The sequence below is a fragment of the Eutrigla gurnardus genome, assembly GCF_963514095.1.
Source record: "Eutrigla gurnardus genome assembly, chromosome: 15".
NCBI lineage: Eukaryota > Metazoa > Chordata > Actinopteri > Perciformes > Triglidae > Eutrigla > Eutrigla gurnardus.
The window spans coordinates 10,416,343-10,438,309 of NC_139938.1; the positions used below are offsets into that span (position 1 = coordinate 10,416,343).

Here is a 21,967-nt window from a genome sequence, read left to right on the forward strand (position 1 = left end):
GTGCCTCCCAGTCAGGAAGCCATTGCTAATGGGTGACGAGGAGGACTTTGCCGGGATCAATCTCTTTATTACAACGTAATGGTCACCTTCTCTCGGGGCTGTCGAACACTGAAGGGCCTCTTTGGCATTGATTGCTTGAGGCCATCATGATTAAGATCTTGGCAAACGCTTGCTCTTGGTGAATGTTGGGGATGAGAGGTGGAGTGGAGCGTGAGCCTCCAGGCACGATTGTCCTCTGATTGTGTGCCAACATGAAACCTCTCCCAGACCACAAGCATGCCGTCCTCACAGCCACTCACTGCCTCTCCCACAGCTGTTATCACCACTGTTTGTTCACTCTTAATTATTGTTTTTCACCAAGAGCCCAAACCCCAAGTCAAGTGCTTCCAGCACAATTACTTAGACATGCAATCACTTGCATACAATGGGGAAATCTTGCAAAAACACATTCACGGCGTCTCTTTTTCTCACCAGCCCCTCTTGAGATCTCATTATACTGTGAGCTTAATTCAACACCGGGAGACATGTGACTGATTAATGTACACATTTGAAATCATCAGGATTTTCCAGAGGCTTCCTTAGCATTTCACCACTTACAGTAGGTCGAGGTGTCCTGCTGACTTCCTCGTTAAGATCCTCCCGCCACACTCGGCCTGCAAGGTGATATTTCAGGAAGACCTCATTACCTCAGCTTCCCTCGTGGACAAAGAGAGTCTTAAAGATGGAGGATGACCATCTGGAAGTCATCAAGAGGGATCTCGGTGCAGAGCAGCAGAGATAACCGTTTAACTCGCTCTTCACAACACCAGCGTGATCCATTTCATGCACATCTGGCCTGTGGCTCCTGAGTTAAGTGTAAATTACACCGGGAGAGGTATCGCAGGCTGCAGCTGCTCGGGTTCTGCTGTCGGTTTGACGCTTGATGCTGTATTCTGTTTGTTCCTGTCTTTTTCTCAGCACCAACGGAATATGGGTTTCTTTCTCGCCGATCTGACAGCTTCTCCCACTTAGCAATCATTGGTTGTCAAGACAACCAATGGCAATATAATTTATGAGCTATTCAGCCAGTTTGTTCTCGATGATGATATGCCGTTTGAAAAGATTGCAAAGCACCTGTTATATAAATTCAGTCGTGGTGTGTGTGTGTGTGTGTGTGTGTGTGTGTGTGTGTGTGTGTGTGTGTGTGTGTGTGTGTGTGTGTGAATCACCGTTTTGATGCCGGACTGGCTGTGGAATTAAAGAGATGTGTTATGTAAAATCCTAATTGATGGGTTTACAGGACATGGTAAGGGGTCTGGACATTGAAAAGGAAAGCATCCTTCTGTCTGAAGCATCAGGCTAATTAAGCCAGCAATTATATCAGCTATTGTCTAGGACCATATCTGAAGATAGACAGAAGGTGGATAAAAAGACAGACAGGACTTAATTATCAGTTTGCCTTAGGCTGACTATGTGTTTGTTAATCTGGTGTGGGAATATATGCCAACCCTCAGAATTACCTTTGTATGCTCCGAAATTGCAGCCGCAACTATGTTTTGTAACAAACATAATGATGTGCTGATTATGTTTTTTTTTTAAATCAACTTAATGAGGACTTCAACTTAATTAGTACATGACCTGCAAAATTTAAATGATCATCATTTCATTCATCTACAATATCCATTCACAGTAACTGAATAAACACACTGATTAAACATAATCAAAGTGTTGGTTGCTTGTGAGAAATATTGTGGTCCTTGTTTTACATGTAACTGAAAACATAAGCACTACCCTTTTGTTGCATGAACGTAACCTGGGACAACTCTGCCTGTCAAAGTCCATGCTTTGTACAAATGTAGTCACCCGCTTCCTTCCCTGAAATGATTTCAGCTGCGACCAGCTAACCGAGTCCCTCAAAAAGATTGTGGGCATTGTTAGTGCTCAATGTTGAAGTTCTGAACCAAAAACATCCTCCATAAATAGTTCTCATCGGTCTGGTATCACACAACCATATGGATGAGGTGAAACACTTGGTTTGGTTTAGACAGCAAAACTACTTGGTAAGGTTAGAAAGTCCATGATGTGTGTGGAAAGGGTGGTTGGCATGTCAAGGTCAGGTCAAGTGTGTGTCTGGAAGTGTGTGTTCATGCCAACTGGCAAAAAAGCGGGTGAAGAAAGACTCTGATGGGAGGCTTCATTGGTCTCAGCAGAGAGTTCCTTTTTCATTTTGCCAGGGAGGTCAAGTGTGTGTGTGTGTGTGTGTGTGTGTGTGTGTGTGTGTGCGTGTGTGTGCATGTCTGGATGGCTTTTTTTAAGAGTGACACTATGACTTGCAGTTTGTGAGTTTCAGCTGCTACTATATCTGCATGATTTTAAATGCAATGCAGACTTATAATGAGTTTCAGTCATCGAATACCATCAGTTATAATTCATTTCAACCCACAGTCAGACTAAAGATTTGATTTAGCCTCAGGTCTACTTCCCCTTAGAAAGTTCAGAATCCATATAAGAAAGACGAAGAACTGTTTCAGTCTTTGATGGTGCATATCGTAATTTAGAATTAATCTCTAGATATCCGCTAATATACACACACTCTGGAATCTCTCTGGCATTAATGAGCAGCCATTTGTTCATTTGACAGTATAATTTTTTAGGCATAGATGCCTTTATTAGCAGTGGACAGATAGGAAACATAGGAGAGGGAGTCGGGGGTGTGACAGGCAGGAGAGGACCTCCGACCGGGATTCGAACCGGGGTCTGCTGCGTATGTACTTTTGTTCATGGCATGCGCCCTCACCTCTCCGCCAACTGCGCGCCCATTTGACAGCATTCTTGAAACACATGCAGACCTGCATTACGTCGACTGTACAGATACATGCTGAGGACTGGGCTGCATTTGATGGGTTTGCTTGCTGTTTGATTCCACTCTGAACCCATCGCCGGCCCTCCACAAAAGTTACACTGTAGTATCTACCATCAGAGTGTGATGGTGATCGACATGTTCGGAAGATTGCCTAATAGTTTCCATTAAAGTGATTACTCTGATTAGCGTGACACCTTGACGCACTAAACGTCCATGACATTCACCTGTCAGTCTCTTCTCCTCCTTCATTCATTCCAATTACAAACTGATCAAAGGTCTTCTGTCGCCTTCAGGCGCACTGGGAAATTGTGTGTTTTAAAAAAAAAAAAAGCTGCTTCAGCGGTCAGTCTGTGTTGGGGTCGTGGCGGGGAGCTGCCCGGTCTGCTCCGGTGGACTCGGCAGAGGCTAAGCACTTTGCTCGCTGACATCTTGACAGTATTTCACAGGGGGGTCACTTCCTGTCTTCAGCTTGTCCCTGTGGTCCAGAGATGCAAACCACCCAATTAGGTCTGGGTGATTACCATTAGTTTAGTTAGACATCATCATCCTCAAGTAGAGGGGGGCTTGTTTTCCTACTCATGGTCTGCTTGTAGTATTTGCCACCACGTTGTCATTCCCAGGGCATCGTGACGCATCTGAAAAATAAAAATAAAGAAATCATAATTCATACGCTAAATTACCATGTCTTTTTCCATCATGTGTCCAAGTGACATGCCATCCAGCCATCTTACCGACTACTGGATCACCTCAACCGAAGGTGGTTCACATGGAGAACATTAGATGTCACCAAAGGAGACTTTCCTGGCCCGTTCATTTACTTGACAGCCTCATTCGGGTGAGCTGCAGAGGGGCTGCAGAGCGGTGGCATTTATAGTGTACATGAGTAGAGGTAGAGCCTCCATCTTGAGCTGCAGCAAACGACGTGACCGTATAGCTTCCCAGCAATGTGCCGCCTGGAGGCTCCTTGTTCTGGATGGTGACATTTCATTCTGTCCCTTTCGAGATCTGGACTATAAAACAGCTTTGATACCGTCAGGCCTCGAGCACACCCACTCCCCCTCCCCGTCTCATAATGGAATGCTTAGAGCTGGAGGGGAGGAATTTGTAACAGTTGCCATAACATCCATATGATAGATATTCGCTAAATAAACTAAATATGACACGTTTTCACATTTTGAATCCTGTAGTTGAAAGAATGCATGATAGTTTTAGTCGGATGATGACAAAAAAGTTGTTAGAGTGCTGTGAGGTCAGAAAGGCCTTGAATCCCAGTAATGCATACAGGATGTCATATTCAGATTTATAATGGTTCCTGGCATTTATTGGCCAGGCAGCTGCAGCGTCTTGCGTCCTTTCAGGCACGGACACAAATGACTAACTTGCACCTTGAGAGTCAAACTAATTAAAACATAATATAATTCCCGCCGTGTGGATACCTCAACTGGAAGACCAGGGAACCTGCACATGAAGTACATTATTTCAGATTTGAACAACAGTCAAAATGATGAAAAACATATAGGAGAAAAAAAGTCAATTGCATTATCAAGTTATATAAATGTGGATTGCAGCTCTGGTGATCTATGAATTCATTACCTGCACTCGGCCGTGTGACAAATGGAGGTAAAAGTGCTGAGTGTCAAAATATTGGGTGGTGAAAGACGCCGGTGAATGCTGGGATTAAGTGAGTGAAAGGACTAGCAGTTGTGAGCAGAGGACGGAATAATTGCATGCTTGGTTTCCTTTCAGTGGGGTTGTCGCGTGTTCTGCTATGAATGGGAAAAGGCAGAGGACACTGCTGACAGACCTGCAGTAATTAGGCCAATTCACGCAAGCGTGAATTTGAGCTGTCGTTCCATCCTTTCACATTTGATTTCGTGAGTCATTGTAACAATACAAACATCAAATATGTCGTGATAAAAACGTGCAGCTTTTTGTATTCAGTCTGAAATGTTGCTCAGCTACTGTTAGCCTCCAGGCTGAAACTGGCATTGTTGCAACGTATGCGTACGGCACAAAGCACCGACAGAGGCGGTGACTCAGTGCCGTATGATTGTCCCTCTCATCAACCATACATCGCAGCGGTTTTCTTTTTCTTGCGTCAACGCCTTGCACTCTGTAATTCAATGCGTGGGTTGGTTTCTAGACTTGAGAGAATGTATAATAAAGCACATCACCTCACTTCTTGTGTGCAATTCCCCTTTGTCCCTGCATCGTCCTGCTGCACGGCTCGCATCTGTTTAAAAAGTGCACGAGCTCGCTCTGCTGTGTTACTTGGAGGAATCCAAGCCGGTGCAACGTGGTGTAGGTCTGTTTCTGTGTTGTGCAGGTTGGGCAGAAAGCCAGACATTTTCACATTGTGCAAAATAGTTTTAGGAAATCTCTCATCGCTCTCTCATCCGCATTCCAAATGACCTCTTATTGACGGGAGTTTTCCCCGTTCCCCCCCACCAGCGTCCCACAAAGAGCCACCCTCCTCTGGCTCTCATTGGCTCATACTTGTTGCCTTCTTTGCAGAATTTGTTAGTGAGAATAAGTGTTTCACTCAAGGACAGCCTTCTTAGTGCTCTCATATATAATTACAACGTCCTAATTATGGGAGACATGTCTTCTAAACCCTGCCTTTAAAGATGGCATAAAATGACAGATACAGGAGAGTTAAATAGGATTGTGGGTTCATAATTAAAAGTAACCTTGATGTTAATATGACGCGTTGATTATCAATGAACCCAGGTCACAGAGGATGAACCTTTACACCTTCATGTTGACTCTACTCTGACACCATCATTCTACAAACAGGGCGCTGACACGATCCAGTTGATCCAAAAGCAAACCCTTCAGCTGCTTTTCAGCTGTTTAAGCCGTTTCAATACCGCCAACGTGTTTTGGTATGGCTTACTTCATGAACCGCAGATGACAGAATCCTCAGAGGTTGTTAAAATGAAATCAGAGTAATCAAGCGTTGATTGCGCTGAGAGAGGGCCCGACGCGCTCAGTAAACAGGAAACAGAAAAAGAGACATCGTAACATGAATCAGGAAATGTTGGGCACAAATACTCGTTTGCACGTATTCATCACAGGCTTGCAGCTGTCACAAGCTTCAGAATGAAAATGTATTGGAGAGGAATAGAAGATGAATGGTGTGAATTATAAAACATAATATGTGCATGATGTTTGTGAATGAGACAAAAGGTAAGAGCATTTAGGACACTCAGTGTTTGGGTTTATTTCTACAAACATCTTTTTTTCTTTTTCACTGAAAAAGTGAAAAAGCAGCTTATTAACGACATGCTTTTATGTTTTTAAAATGCATTCACGCAGTTGCAAATGGTGATCTATAATGGCGGCGTACATAATTCACAATGTAATAGATTAGAGTGATTTTAGTACGGTTTCTACATTCTATTGGCATTTTAACGTGAGTCACTATCAGTGAGGCCAGTTTTCAGGACAGTTGTTTGTTTCCATTTTGCCTAAAAAAGAAACACTCATCAAACTCATCACAGTGGGAGAAAATCACATGTCACAGTTCACATTAATGAATAATTAAATAATTTATTCAAGCTTGGACAATACAAGTGAAGCAGCTCATTGGAAGTGAGTAGAATTCACACCTGTGCTGACTGTCACGTGTCAGAATGCCTTCCATGGAAAAGGCCTTACAGCAGGGATTCACAACCTTTTGTCACTTAAGGCCACTACTGTTTTTTTTTTATTTTATTTTTTTTTAAAGAGGACCTCCATATATATATATATAGTATATGGGAATGTATATATATGGGAATGTATATATGGGAAGGAGGTCCTAAAAATGTATATAAGAAAGAAAAAAAACCCACTATGCCAGGAAAATATGAACTGGGCTGTAAATATGCGTTATGCCACTGTCAGCAGTAATGAGCAAAATACATATTGTGTTTGGCCTCAGTGAGATACCGGGGAGAGTTATTAACTCCCAGCACACAGGCAGGCACCAGGCTTGATAAGCTCCTCTACCATTGTAAAGGGTTATTCGCTATAAGCTAAAGGAGCAGTAACCATATAGCTGGCTTTTCAAATTGTTTGCTCATGTTGCAATGAGCTTTGGTGTATATCAAATTAAATATGACTTTTCGTTCGCAAGCCCCACAAGCTACTTGCATATGAACTTTTGGAAAATGTGCTGTAATATTTTTTGCGTGAAAGGAGAACATAATCAAGAATTTGAGGACTGGGAGGGTCCAGGAGTCACATGACTCTCACAGTATTAACGACCCTACAAGAAGTCAAGTACCTGAACTCCCCACTAGACAGGTAGACCTGAAGAAGCCTATTGGATGAGGGGGGAAAAGTCCCGCTGCCTACCATAAAGATCCCACACATGTTCTGTTACTTTACTGATATTATTTATGAGAAGAAACCAAAGTTCAACGATATCCTAGGGATTGTTTAATAGCCTGTAGGAATAGAATTGGTATGCTTGGTAAACATGGCAACAGAAGTATAAGATCACAGAACCAGAGGCGCGTTATATCTCCGACTGCTCCATAAAGCAGCATGAACTCCGCGTGGAGTCTCAGCGCCTGACTCACTAACGTCTTCTCCCCGAGGCGCTCTCATGTAAATGTGCATCCATTGTCATCACCACTGTCCGTCCGTGACGTAGCCAGAGGAACAGAGCTCCTAATCCGGAGCCCGCCTGACGACTCACTGACAGGCGATGCTAATCGCAAACTTGGCGTCTCCCTCCTTCCTTCTGAACATGACTCTGGCGGGGAACGTGGTCTCCGTGTCGGCCGCCTGTTTTCTAGGCAATTAAAAGGCTGCGGATGATCGTCTGAAACAGCAGCGTGCGCGTGTTTTGCGTGTGGGACTGTCACTGTGTGTTGTTATGTTAAAGAAGTTGGTGCCGCCCGGACCGGGATTCTAGTTCCGTGTCCGTGTAAGAAGCACAGAGTAAAGAGTGGATGTGTTCCCGCGCAGGCAGATAGGGTCGAGTGTCTCCTCCCCTGCACACCGCGGTTACCTGGCGAGCAGGATTTGGATTAAGACTAATGAACCGGGGGGTAAATAATCTCCACGGGACCGCGAAGTGACTCATTGTCTCGCTGTGGGATTTTGCTTCTCCACCTCCCGGCTGAAAGACGATGTCCGTCCGGGGAGACTTTGTTGCTTTTTCCAAATGCACACTTCTTCTTTCCCTGAGGATTTTGCTTCTTGTGCCTGCAGGGTTGCCGGTCCGCAGCCAAGGGGACTCTCACTCCGACAACAAAGTGATGGACAATATCACCGTCCGGCAAGGGGAGACGGTCTTTCTCAGGTGAGTCACTCTTTCTTTCTCTTGTCATGTGTTTCTGTCGGCGCCGTCGCCGCCGCCGCTGCTGGATGTCTCCCCGAAGTTGACCGCCGCCTGCAGGCTTCCCTAATTGAAGTGCTTAGTGAGGAGAGAGACAGAGAGGCGGCTGAAGTGTTTTATCATGTTCCTGCTGTTGGAAAAAAAAACAAAAAAAAACAGGGAGGGGGGTTGTTCAGAGGATTAGTCTTTGGAAAACACTCAATTCAGAAGCGATACTCTGCTAATCTTTAGCAGCTGTTAACGAGAGACTTAGCGGCTTTAATTGTTGTGTGACGGTGCAGAACTAAAGGTGGAGGGGAAAAGTGCGCTTGTGGAAGCGGAGAAAGAATAACAGAGTGCTGAGGGCTGAAGGAGGGTGCAAGTAATATCACTCACACACACACACACACACACACACACACACACACACACACACACACACACACACACACACACACACACACACACACACACATATATCACATATAATAAATACTGCGGGGGTAGAAACGGATTGACTAGCAATTGCTCAAGATGGGAGATTGTCTGCGGTGACCTTTCCCCTCCTCTGCGCCCTCAAGGCTTACTGGACATAGAAGGATTTATGTTGCTTTCAAGTGCTGTCGGGAATGTCCAGTAATAATCACAATGGCAAAAGGGAAGGGTTTTCTTGTGATAGCAGAGTTGGCACGGTGTGATGTGTGGAGGTGGAGGTGGAGGGCATGGGCCAGTGTTAACAGGCGGTAGTCTAAGTCTTCACATTGTAGTTACGGATTGAACCCAGAGGAGCGACTTGAAAGCAAATGACAAGGAAGTCTGTTTGAGGATGACACCATGAGGACATTTTCACCATGGGCATTTCTCACTGACAGTCATTTTCTGTATTTGTTTTATTAAGGCCTATTGATTTCTTATTTTATTACCCAAACTAAGCTGTCTAAGGGTACACAGTCCAACTAGATCCATCACAGGCCTGTGGTCACACAATAACATCATTATACCAGAAAGGTGCACTCAGCAGGGTGCAGACCTCAGTCAGGTGTGTCTGCAACAACCACTGCTTTGAATACAAACCACAATGGACTAAATCCCTGTCTAGACTGCAAGTGTATATGATGTGTTTTTCACCCGCAACAACACCAAGCAACTCAAAGCATCAATTTAGGCTTCAAGTCTATTATCCCCACATGAGTTATCACTAGTCGCCCGACCGCAACCCCAAGCCCCCCATAACTGGCCATCGGAAATATAATATGGTTTGCTGCAGCAGAATAATCAGAGATTAGCCATGGACAGACACAGAGATGCACACTCACTCACTCACTCACTCACTCACTCACTCACTCACTCACTCACAATACGACCGTAACTCCTGGGGGAGTTAAATATAATCCTATAAATTATGTATAATAATAATAATTCCAACCAGAATGTGTGATTCCCATATCATTTCAAGTCAAACAAATTGATCAAAGTATAAAATGTAATATGTATAAAGATTTCCTGTGTAGCTGTGGTATCATGGATGTTTTCATTACTACAGGGAGTCTATCCTGTACAGAATCTGTCTTCAAACATTGGCTGACAATAAGATTCATCAATGAATGCTAAAAATCAAATGCTTTGTATTTTTTATATCCAATGCTTTTTTTTTTCTTCCTGGAAAACAAAATATGATGCATGCATACAGTACTTCAGCTAGCACCAAATCATTTAAACCAATAATATCATGATAATCTTTCAAACGTTTAACAGCACAGAGCTGGAGACGGTTGTGGACTAATCGTTTCTGCTGTTTTTAATCCATTTCACTTCCATTCAGTTTAGTTTATTTGCAAACATGGTGGTGCAACATGGCAGACTCTGTAAACAGCAACTGCTCCCGATGTAGACATAAAATGTGCAGTCTAAGCTAACATTAACAATGGTTCTCTGTTTCAGGAGATTATACACTAATGAAAACATAGTTATATAAATATTATTCCATATCTTCTAGATCATCTTTAATCCTGCACACTGTACCTTTTAGGTTGATATGGTGAACGTGTTATCTCATTCAACAATAAGCAGTTACACAACACAATCATACATGTGTAGTCCTGGAGCAGTTACCTGTCTCCTTAGCTGATGTTGAACTTATTTGAACCCAGAGGGATTTATCACATAACTTACAAACTTAATTATCTTGACTTTCATACTTAATGCCACTTCCATGGTTATTATACCTAAACGTTGCCTTATTTTTTACATAATCTCCGTACTTCCACATGCTTCCATTCCAGACACACTTGCTACAAACTACTTATAAACCATATAGCGAGCTTTGAAATGCTCTGACTGAGCTCTAGCCTTCACTGCTGTCCTCCTTCAGCACCACGGACAGCCTAACTGTGGCTGCAAATGGGAGCAGTCAGAGAACGAATGAGCAACAATCCCATGAATCTGCTGGATGTCTTTTTGCTTATAATTGTTCTACATGTTATCCTGTATAAACTGGCCTGCACATTAGAGCTTGTATTATTGCCCCTATTGGCATGCAGTGCCACTTTTGACTCCTCTGTACAGACGAACAGGTCAACAGCACTGGCAGCTCCGTCCTGGTGTAAATGTGCAGCAATCCTCCAGGCTGACTAAGTAGTAATGGCAGTTTCAGTCCCACACTGATTCACACATGGGCCGTACTTCACTTTCATCTTGTTGGCGAGTGCCTGCTCATACAATCACCTGGCTGCTTGCTGTTATGAGGCTAGATGCTCAACTTGTAATGCTGTGCAGCTGTCTATAGCGGCTGCTTCAAAGTAGATTCAATTTCCTGCAGCTCATGATTTGCCCATGAAGTTGGGCTCTTTCATTTTCAAAGATGGAAGGGATCTCGTGAATGGATACCAACTACATTTGCTGAGTAAGTAGGTCATTGAAATGGCTTAACTGTCTCTACTTTAGGCATGTGTCTGATTTTTGATGTCAATAATACTTCAGATAATGTTTCTGTGGCTTTGCCGGGAATATTACACGCTGTTAAGCTATACGGCAGGATTTTCAACAACACTGATAGGTCGCACACTCAAAAGTTTGATAAATTACACTCAAAGGTTTGTTTTTCTTTTTGTCATTATGCTCCTGAGACGTACTGAAGCCAAGACAGTGGACTATCCAGTAGGTGTGATCAGGCCCCCTGCCAACCAGTCAACACTGGGTTCTGTCCCAGCTCCCACTCACGGCAGCTTCTGATACTAAGACATTCACTGCAGTCTCCTTTTCACTCTGTAGAATATACTCAACTGACATCCTGAGTGATGCCCACAATGACCTTTAAGCCAGCTATACTTAGCGCACGCAAAACTGAGTACTTAAGTTGCTTATTTCTACAGGGTGGTGGGGTTACAAGGCAGCAACGAGGAGAGGCAGAGCATGAAAAATCCAACGGCACATTCGAAGCACATGGGATATAAGAGCAATATTAGCAGCCCAAAGTATCAGCAGTATCATACGTGATGTTGGTCGGCCACCCTCCATTAGTTTGCTGGGCCACTTTTTGTATTACCTTTATAGCCCCTCGGATATCCGGATGCATCGTATTCCTCTGGCACAAATTATGTTATAGATGTGGGACTCACCACCCCTGCTGTTCTCTGTGCTAACAAGCTCCTATTGCCCTTTTTGACTGCTGAAACTGAGGATGAAGCTGTCGGGGCTGAGGTCTGATTTGTGATGACTAAATAACACTAATTATCACTTCATCTGAATGTGATCTGAGCACTGATTTCCCCAGTTGATCCACTGCAAAACCTACAGCAAATAAGCATGAAGCCGGCCACATGCTGCAGGTGAAAGAAGGGGGATTTTATTCTGGTATGTTCAATAAGCCTTTAACCTATTTGTCGTTGTGTATGATCACATCCCCTATGTGTCTGCATGAGGAAGGGACGATGCAACAGAGTGTAAATATCATACTAACGTAGATCAAGTAGAGACAGACAGGTAACCAGTCTATCACATGGCTGACACGTAGAGACAGACAGGTAACCAGTCTATCACAGGGCTGACATGTAGAGACAGACAGGTAACCAGTCTATCACAGGGCTGACATGAGACAGACAGGTAACCAGTCTATCACAGGGCTGACACGTAGAGACAGACAGGTAACCAGTCTATCACAGGGCTGACATGTAGAGACAGACAGGTTCCCATCCTGCATGTCTTTGGACTGTGGGAGGAAGCCGGAGAACCCAGAGAGAACCCACGCTTACACGTGGAGAAAATGCAAACTCCACACAGAAGGAACCCAAACCCGACCTGGGAATCGAACCCGGGACCCTCTCAGGGGGAGGCGACAGTGCTACCCACCACACCACCGTGCAGCCTGTGTTGGCAGTTAAAAAACATTTTTGTTGTATTTGCTGACGTTCTGCTTATATCCTCACAGCAATTAAATCAAATGCTTGTTTCTCACCAGAGACTTGTGCAAGCTGCTAACTTGAAAGCTGTGAGAAGTAACAGTCGCCATGTTTGCCGTTTCCCTCCAAAACAACGATGCTGACGGGCTGCCAGCGTTGCCGACTTTGCGACTATTAGAGCGAGTGCAGCTCACACTGTATTTCTTCTTGTTGATTACACGTCTGGTGAAGATGACGTTTGAGGAGATTAGATGAGGGAAGTGTCTCCGTGTGATTGATCGAGCCGAGCTTTGCTTCACAAAGGCCACATCGCCACCGCGAAAGCAAATTATGGACTATTTTAAATTACTGACGGTAAATCTCCTTTCATAATAAATTGTCTCCTATAAATGTACAGCACTGTGCTTGACATAAAACCGACTGTAACTGGACTCAATGAGAAGCTCATTAATTTCCCAAGGCCCTGCCCACTCAAATGGATTTAAAAAGAGACGTGCTTCCTCGTGAGACGGCGATTAATGAATGTCGGCACAGTGGCCGAGGTGAGCCACCAACCTCCTGAGACGTTTATCTACCTGCACAGACCACGCTGGTCTCAGAACCATCGTGTTAACATTCATCCCTTTCTCTCCCTGTTGCCTGACGAACGCATTCGGGATTCTGGTTAAATGTTTAGGAAACAAACAGGGAGATTCTTTTAATCGCCTTGCAGTTTAATTTGCATGTACAAGTGTTTGCTTGACGTGTACAAATTGGTATTCTGACATGTCGCTTTCAGCATTTCTGGTGTCGATGTTATGAATGGAAAGCTTTGCTGTCACAGATGAAGCTTTTTTTTTTTAATCCAGCGCAAGTTTTGGAGTTAAAGCAGCTATTTTTATTCCTCATATGCCACTGGCCAAGATTGCAAAGCTGATAATGTAATTTTGCAGAGGAATGCTAACAACTCTCTCTGTAATTCCATTTTCTTTAACCTTGCATTGTCTAGCAGGGCTGCCATCCATTAGTCCCACGTTTCCACTTATTGTCTTCACGTTACTGTCCCAGAAAAGGCTTTTCACCGTCAAAATAATAAAAGAAATGCTCCGATAGCAAGAATGGAAACAGAATAGGATCACTCGTCATTTCTTATAGAGTTGTAATATAGCTGAAAGCATTTCTCTCATTTGATTAAGCGCCAGGGGATGTTTTTCTCTCTTAGTATTTATCACTTAGCTTAAGTGGCAAAGAGGGACTGAAGTCATTCGGTGTTGTTGTGCACAATCCATAAATCATAAATTCTTTCCCTGCATTACTTCTATCATCCAGTATGAGGCTATTGTAGCACAGTGCAATGTGGCTCTTGGCCCTGTTTTGAAAAGCATGTGGATTCCACTGTGGTGCAGTTATGCTCATGCTATCAGTGGAAGTGCACAGACCTATTTTGATGTGCAGAATGTATCCATATAATAATAATTATATCAGGAAGTAGAACCTTAAACCTGCAATAACTGCATTTTTAGCCACTTAAGGCAGCAGAAATAAATTGTTCACACAATTCACCTTTTAAAGTCCAGCGGTGAGGTGACAACCAACAGAATCCTGTCCACCCGTGACTGGTTCTCTCCAGTGGTTTCAAAAGTACTGACATTTTCTCCTCAAGTAGAAGTACACATACTTGTGTTAAAGAAAAAACGTCAACTTATTTACTCAAGTAAAAGTGAAAAAGTACAGGCTCTGAAATGTTCTTGAAGTATAAAGTATCCCTACAAAAGGACTATTCTACTGTTTATTTACAAGGCAAACTGAATCTCGTGTCATATTAATGAGAAAAGAAAATCAATATTTTCCCTCAAATGCATGAAAACCATAGTAACAAATAAAATTAAAAATGTGTACTTATTTCCCACCTCTTGTTCTCTGAGGCAGTGTTTGGTTTGTCCGCTCTGGGCTACCGTAGAAACATGGTAGTGCAACATGGCGGACTCTGTCAAGAGGACCTGGGCTGCGTTCCAAAAACAGGTTGAGTCGCCCTCGCTCACTTGCCCTAAGCACTTGCCCTCGGGGGAATCCCCACCGCCATCATAAGGGCTGTTCCATTTCTCTGAACAGCTGAAGTGAACTCCGGCGATATCGACCCTTGAGGGCTGAGTGATCGAGTCAACAACGATGGTCACTCCAGAGCTGTATATCACCCACGATGCATTGCAGTGGTGCACGAAAAATATGTCCATGCGGTGGCGATAATGAACCTCAAACACCATTGTCTGCTGTCTATTCACCACCAAAGAAGAAGAAAATTAATTAAAGGAGCCAGCACGGGCAGGTACTAATTGTGCAATTAGACTGTCTGTTGCAGAGTTATGGCAGAGCCCACCGTTTACAAGTGTAAGTATATAAGCCGACGTATTGCCATCAAGCGCAGAATACGTCTTCGCCTCAATGAAATGAGTCTCCACATATTTTGTGTAATTTGGAATAGGCAGTATAGCGCTACTCCAACAACGTGTGGTTGATTCATGATTGTCTGGGCTGTTAGTGAACGAGGGCAGGTGTGTTCCATTTACCCCTTTCACTCCTCCTCCGCCCACTTTTCCTCCGCCCTCCAAGTGGCCTCCGTGTGACGTCATAGCAAGGGCTGAGGGCAAGTGAACGAGGGCGACTCAAACTGTTTTTGGAACAAAGCCCTGCTCTCTATGTAGATAGATAAATGTCCATTCCATTTCTGCTAATAAAAATGTTTTAATCCTGCAGACTGTACCTTTTTAAGTGAAATTGTTATCTATATTATACATTCAGCAACATTATCCTTCGTTTGTGTTGGGGTTTGTGGTAACCAGATCAGTTAGTCCAATATTAATTCTCTGTTTTGCTTCTTTCCATGTCCTGGCACATTAACTGAGGCGGTAGTTATTTTAACCCAAACTTGGAATGATTTGTTGAATAAATAGATGAAAATAAATGTTGAGTTATTCGTTATGTAACTTCTGTACTTAAGTAAGGCCACGCAAGTCTGCTGTGATTTGAACCACAAGGTTGGCTTATTTGTCCAAAAAAATTTGATTGAGTAACGCACCATCTGTAGTTATTTTTACTCAAATGTCAATTGATTGTCACGTAACATCTGTACTTAAGTAACGTCACTTCCATTGATATTTCAACCCAGATTTTCAGGAAACCAAGGTGTTTTTTATCCTGGCAAAACAAATGTTCACAAACAGAAATTGACACATTTGTAGGCAGACGCATGGAAAATTATTTTTTTTTTCATTAGATATCACAAACCATTGTATGAGGACAAGTTTACCAGCTTGTTAGGGTAAATACCAGGGGGCTGATATTGATCCTTGTGGGACACCTTTATCAAACATCTAAGAATTTAAAATATGACAATATATGCCTTAACAATACTAACTTTGACACTTGATGGTGGTTTGTCCTTTCATTTGTCACCCAGCCTTTATATGCAGCCATGTACTGGTGGAGGGATGAAACCATGTTGACTTGTCATCTATTTGACTATTAATTGGCAACAACGTGTGACCAAGCCATCATTAAAGACACCGATTGTTAAAACAATTTCAAGTGTGATTTGAATCAACAGCTAACAGGCAGCAGGCTGAAATCTGTCATGTGCTGCAATCACATACTTCACCAACGTATGTTCATGGAAATAGATCATGGAGTAGTTATTGCTGTTGTATTTCACGACATTGACTTGTGCAGATGTTCTGGGAAAGAGCTTGGCCTACATTAACAGTATTGTTGATGAGTATAATCTCATATCTCCAGTGGATTACAGAGTAAGGACTTGCTGAACTGTGAAACAGTGGCGGTTCATCATTAGTAATTTCTGGAAGATATCTTTTTTTTTTTTCTTCCCTATTCTCTATCTGTCTCCCCTCTCACACTTCTCTTGCTTTGAAGTGATTTAATTCCGCCTTGAATGCTGTCCAGGAAATTACAAAGCTTCTGTAATGAAGTGTGACTGATTGGACAAGTGCCCTTGTGTGAACATTCATTTTTCGGCTATTCAGGAAGTTTGAAATGAGTACTGCAAAGGTTGGATTGTGCAGATTGATTTTTATAGCCTAAACGGGCAGCAATTTGATGCTTTCTGGTACCCATTCTGTAAAGTTGATAATCGCCTGATAGCTCTACAGCACAAACAACCACGTTGTGTTTGTCATTTCAAACAGCTCGGGCTTGTAATTGTGCCACAAATAAACTGTTCCAAGATAGTTAGTGCTGTCATGTTCAAGTGATTTCAGCCATTGTTAAACAAAGCCTGCCCCTGTATGGAGCCCCAAAGCTTTTCAATAATAATACAGACAGAGAGAGACAGAGAGGCACACACAGAGAGACAGAGAGAGAACCCCCTTTGAATTAAATTGAATAGAGAGAGAGAGACTATTCCAAAAACATAACCAATAATGATATATTTTATTTGGCTGATTTTAGATTTTCGAAGCGTCCTTTTTGAACTATTAATGACCATTTATATAATACATAATGTCACTTTGCTTAATGCCACTTATTTTTTCATTGTGTTGTGTGACATGCCTGTGGTGACACCAGTTCCCGCCCCCTCACCGTTCAGCCAATCAGAGCAGCCTTTGTCAGCTCCCATTAGCTTGACAACCATCAATGCCAAAGTTAATTCTGAAGCTTCTTGATATGAAATGCCATTTTCTTTTAAGTGTCCTTGTTAATCAGCGGTCAACATTGTGTCAACATTAAGATTAACACCATGTTTAGTCATGACAACACATCCACATTTAATTTTCCATCCAACATACATGGCCCAGTTTTGGAAACAGTTATCTCCCACAATCAGGGTATTATATATATGAAAATGTTTTATTTATTTATTTAATATTGGACCCTTTGGGGCTTGGTGCCACCAGCATGCTTTCACTTCTACTCTTAAGGACGACTCCAGTGCTGTCTGGGTGTTAGAAGAGGAGAAGGCTGGGAGACAGCTGAAGAGATTATGTGCTTAAAAAATTCTCAGCTCCACCTCCACTTTAGCACCAAGACATCAATGCTGCAGGGCACCGCGCTCATGGATGCACACACACACACACACACACACACACACACATACACAATCATGCACACTGTTTTCATAGGTATATTAGTTATGGATATACCTTGCCATTTGCCGGATCAGGCACAGAGGTTAGACAATCTGCACAGGTAAAACAATATGACTGGAAAAAATCCATGTTGTTCAAAGTATAAACAAATAAAGATATTTTGGGGAAATATAGTTTGATATAATCTACAACATTTTGGGTGACTATCCCTCCCTTTTTTATATCTTATTGCAACGTATATTGCCAGACTGTCCTCCTCGAGAAAACGACCACATAGGTCGTGTGTCAAGCACCGAATTACGACCATATGTTACGTTTCAAAATAGCGCGCCCTCTAGCGGTCAAGTAAATATCGACACTCCGGTGTCTCAGACGATCGCCCCCCCCACACGTCGACCTAAACCTACCCCGATTCCACGACATCTTCCCCCCACCCCCTTGAGGGGATTGTTACTGGTAATCTCCATGTTTTGCTATTCTGTGGACTAGAAGATGAAGCAATGTATCAACAACATTGCCAGCAGGTTATCGACAGTGAAAAGTTACTGACCCTATAAAGTTTGCAAATCTTCCACATCAGAGACAGAATTACATCAGGGATGAGGTGAAATCAGGTGAAATCCATTCTCCCCCACTGATATTTCATATTTAAAACATATGTTATAACGCTCAGATGAGGCTGGATATTGAACTTAAATACACATCATCTGACGCGTCAAGAGTGTTGATGGCTGCTCAGCGCTAAGGATTTGGTCTTTTCAGGTTTTTTAAGGTTTGATCGGATTCCTCAGGTTGTTCCATTCAGCATCATTTAGCTGTTTTTAGACTGTATTTAATTTATTTTAGTCTACATTTTATTATATATTTAAAAATAAATCCAAAACGTGAATTTAACTTCGGCCTGTATGCCTATATATTAAAGATACTGAGCATATGTACATTAGGCAAGATGATGTAAAAAGTAGACTTCTATATCACTCTCTACCCTTCATGACTCTCATTCCTAAAATAATTGTTCAGCCCTGTTTAAAGCCCTATATAATATTACTATAATAATACTAGGTGGTGCAGTTCAGTAACTAACGATGAGCCAAAGAAGAGTGTTGTATTTCCATCTTGTTTTCCAGCTACAGAGATGTCACAGACAACGGTGGAAGGCAGGAACCCACACAGTAATTCTCCTCAAACTAGATTCATTATTCAAATGTTTGTATTTCACTCGGTGTCTTCAGAACATCGAGGTGACTAAATTACAAAGTCCTCCAAAACAGCAAAGCAAATAGAAGGCCACATTCAACACTACATTCCCACCATGGACGGCCCTACTGCAGGATATTCAATCTGGCCTAACACAATCCAGCAGTGTACAACAGTTACATTGATTGTACAATCACACAAAGGAACCTGGGATGTGATCTTATTCCACCACAGCAGGGATTTTGACCGTATTTTGACCATCAAGCTGTTTAACTCCTCCCCCTTCTGGGACATTTTAAACACTGGGCACTAAAAACAATAATATTCATAGCATATAACTATTACATCTCAAAATCATGATTATAATTAATTTCAATATATTGTGTGCAATATAACGTTGTATTATTATTATCTTACATAATACATCTTGGTATTCTATTCGTAGTTAGTGTTGCTTATATTATATTTCCTGCTCTATTGTTTGTATATGCTTAAATTGTTTCTAATTGTAGTTTTTTTTTATTATTCTTGTTTAATTTTTCATCAATCTCTGGCACAAGAATATCCTTTGGGATTAATGCAGTTTTATTTCATTTTAACGGCATCTTTGCTGGGCCCTTTGGTGAGTGTTGCCTTGCAGACTGTGTACCATTTTATAAGGCGTTTATATTTGTACACACTCACGCACACACACACACACACACACACACACACACACACACACACACACACACACACACACACACACTGTTGTTACAGTCCTTCTATGTTAAAAGTAGTCACCTCTCTGACTTTCATGCTACGTCAAGAAAGGGGTTGATGCCAAAAGTAATGCTAGTTCAGAAAATGTCTGTGAGATACACTGTAAAAAATAAAAAACCCTGGGTTGCTCTTCCAGATGCATATGTCCTTGCATCTGTGAAGGGTCCCATAAAACGTGTCATTGGATGATAAACTGCAGCATCCGCAGTAAACATATACTGTAGCTGCAGGATCTGGCATCTCGTTCCCATGAGCAATGGCTGAGAACAAATGAGTGATCGAATGGGCCCATCCGATCGATGTGAATACCCCACCTCGGCTTTCACTCAAAAGCCAGCTGGCATTTAGGGGAGAAAACAAACAGCTTTATTTATTTCCAGCCATAATTGTGCCCAACAAACTTCTCCTCTGGCTAAAATAAGTTTTTACTGACTTTACACTTCAAAGTGGAGAGAGGGAAGAGTGGAGTTGGAACATCCAGAGCTCCGGGCTAAAAATCCAACACACCCTTCATGGCTGATCTGAAACGCTCTCCCCGTGTGTGTGTGTGTGTGTGTGTGTGTGTGAGAGAGAGAGAGAGAGAGAGAGAGAGAGAGAGAGAGAGAGAGAGAGAGAGAGAGAGAGAGAGAGAGAGAGAGAGAGAGAGAGAGAGAGAGTGACAGCATTTAGCTCGTCCTCACATACCAGTGGCCAGTTAAGGTTTGGGATTAAGATTTGGTTGTGTGAAGGTGATGTTAGAGTCGGGACTTTTCGAATTGTGGTTTGAATTAGGATTAGGATTAATAGCTTCAAGTGAAATAATCTGGAATCAGGACCTGGGCTGAATGTTACAGAGATCATAATGCAACTGCAAATAATTGATGATGGTATTTCCATCATGCCACAAACAGAATTTGCGGCTCAATTATTATTTTTTTCCTTTAATTTGCGTGCGCTGGAAAGTAATACATTATCTTAATGTGCGAGCTATGACGCCCATTTATAACATTTCAATGAAAAGACGTGTGACAAAAGTGAGTGTCCTTTCTGTGTGAGCGCTTCCTGTTTCCTGTATTTTACTGCGGAGGCCACTGGAGGAATTGGATGTGATGAACTCCCACTCTGCCGAGGGTTCTGGGTGATAGGATGACTGGATAGGAGTGTGTGTTGTCGGGAGGGATGCAAGGTCAACAGGCAGCAACTGTTATTTACCATTATAAAACAGCAGGATTTATTTGACAAGCAATTTAATGCAGAAATATGGAATACACTCAGTGTAGTAAATCATGTGTTTGTGGGGCTTTTACCCAATCACACGTTTTTACATGGCTGTGGTCGAGGCCAGTGGAAGCGGATTACATTGTTTACTAGAATACACAAACAGTTGCTAATCTAGACTCTCAAATTGGTCTCAAAATGCACCAGATAGATGCAAAATACATTTCAAATATAGCCTACAACATTCAGGGTGAATATTCCTCCCTTTTTTCATATATGTATTGTGTATTAGGTATATATCAATATATATGGAAGGAAATATGTTTTTTTTCTAATAACATGCATCCCTGCAGCAGTTTGTTTGTGTTGGAATTTATTGATAGGTTGTTTTTAAATTCATAATTTAACCCAGTTCTGAAAATGTCATGTTTGTTTCCTAAAATAATCTACTTTTAATGTTTAAGGGACATCGCATTTATGTAAATATAACAGAGCAAAATATGGTTTCTATTTTTCAGGCTCACAGATAATTGTAATGTGTCTCATCTCCCTGACTCGGTCCACCCTACCTGTGTGACAGCTGTGTGTGTGTGTGTGTGTGTGTGTGTTTCATCACGGCCGGAGGGCTTCATTTCATATCATTATAACTGGCATTTAGATTTATTTTAGACAGAAAATGGTTACGAAGCATGCTCTACTTTATTCATGTATACACTACAGAAACAGACATACACTTGTGGGTTTTTATTTTGAAATTAAGTGATAAAAGAGCTAAATATAAATACTTTTTCATGAATGTATCATCTATTCATAATTAATGTAATATGTATTAATTTCACCTACAGATATAGATATCAAACCATAGTAATGTTGCTCATATGATGTCAAACACTGTGAACCTGCGGCGCACGGATGTGAGACCTCAGATCTCAGGAAGACATGCAGCTGATCTCCCAGCAGGGTGGGAGGCTGCTTTAACCTGTTAACACGGACACCCACTGCTGGCTCGGCTGTTTCCCAGGATTGTTGTCTAAACTTAACCAAGTACTTCTCTTGTGTTTTTGTGTTTTGTTTTCTTTCAGTTAACAAAGTTAACCGTGTCTTTCAAACTGCGACTGTAATCCAGGGGGAAATACATTTCCCTGGAAACATAATTGAGTGTTTAGTTGCATGTGAGCGTGAT

The 21,967-nt window shown here is 42.2% G+C and overlaps 1 protein-coding gene across 3 annotated transcripts in view; it reads left to right on the top strand.

The window, feature by feature from the left end:
• Positions 1-21,967, top strand: part of ntm (neurotrimin) — a 447,919-nt gene that overhangs the window by 302,011 nt on the left and 123,941 nt on the right. For 2 of the 3 annotated variants that reach the window (XM_084029505.1, XM_084029506.1), the window contains exon 2: positions 8,048-8,138. In XM_084029505.1, coding sequence (XP_083885631.1) covers positions 8,048-8,138 — 91 coding nt within the window. Of the gene's footprint in view, positions 1-7,505; positions 8,139-21,967 lie in introns of those variants that run through there. The other variant, XM_084029504.1, reaches the window with a different exon arrangement.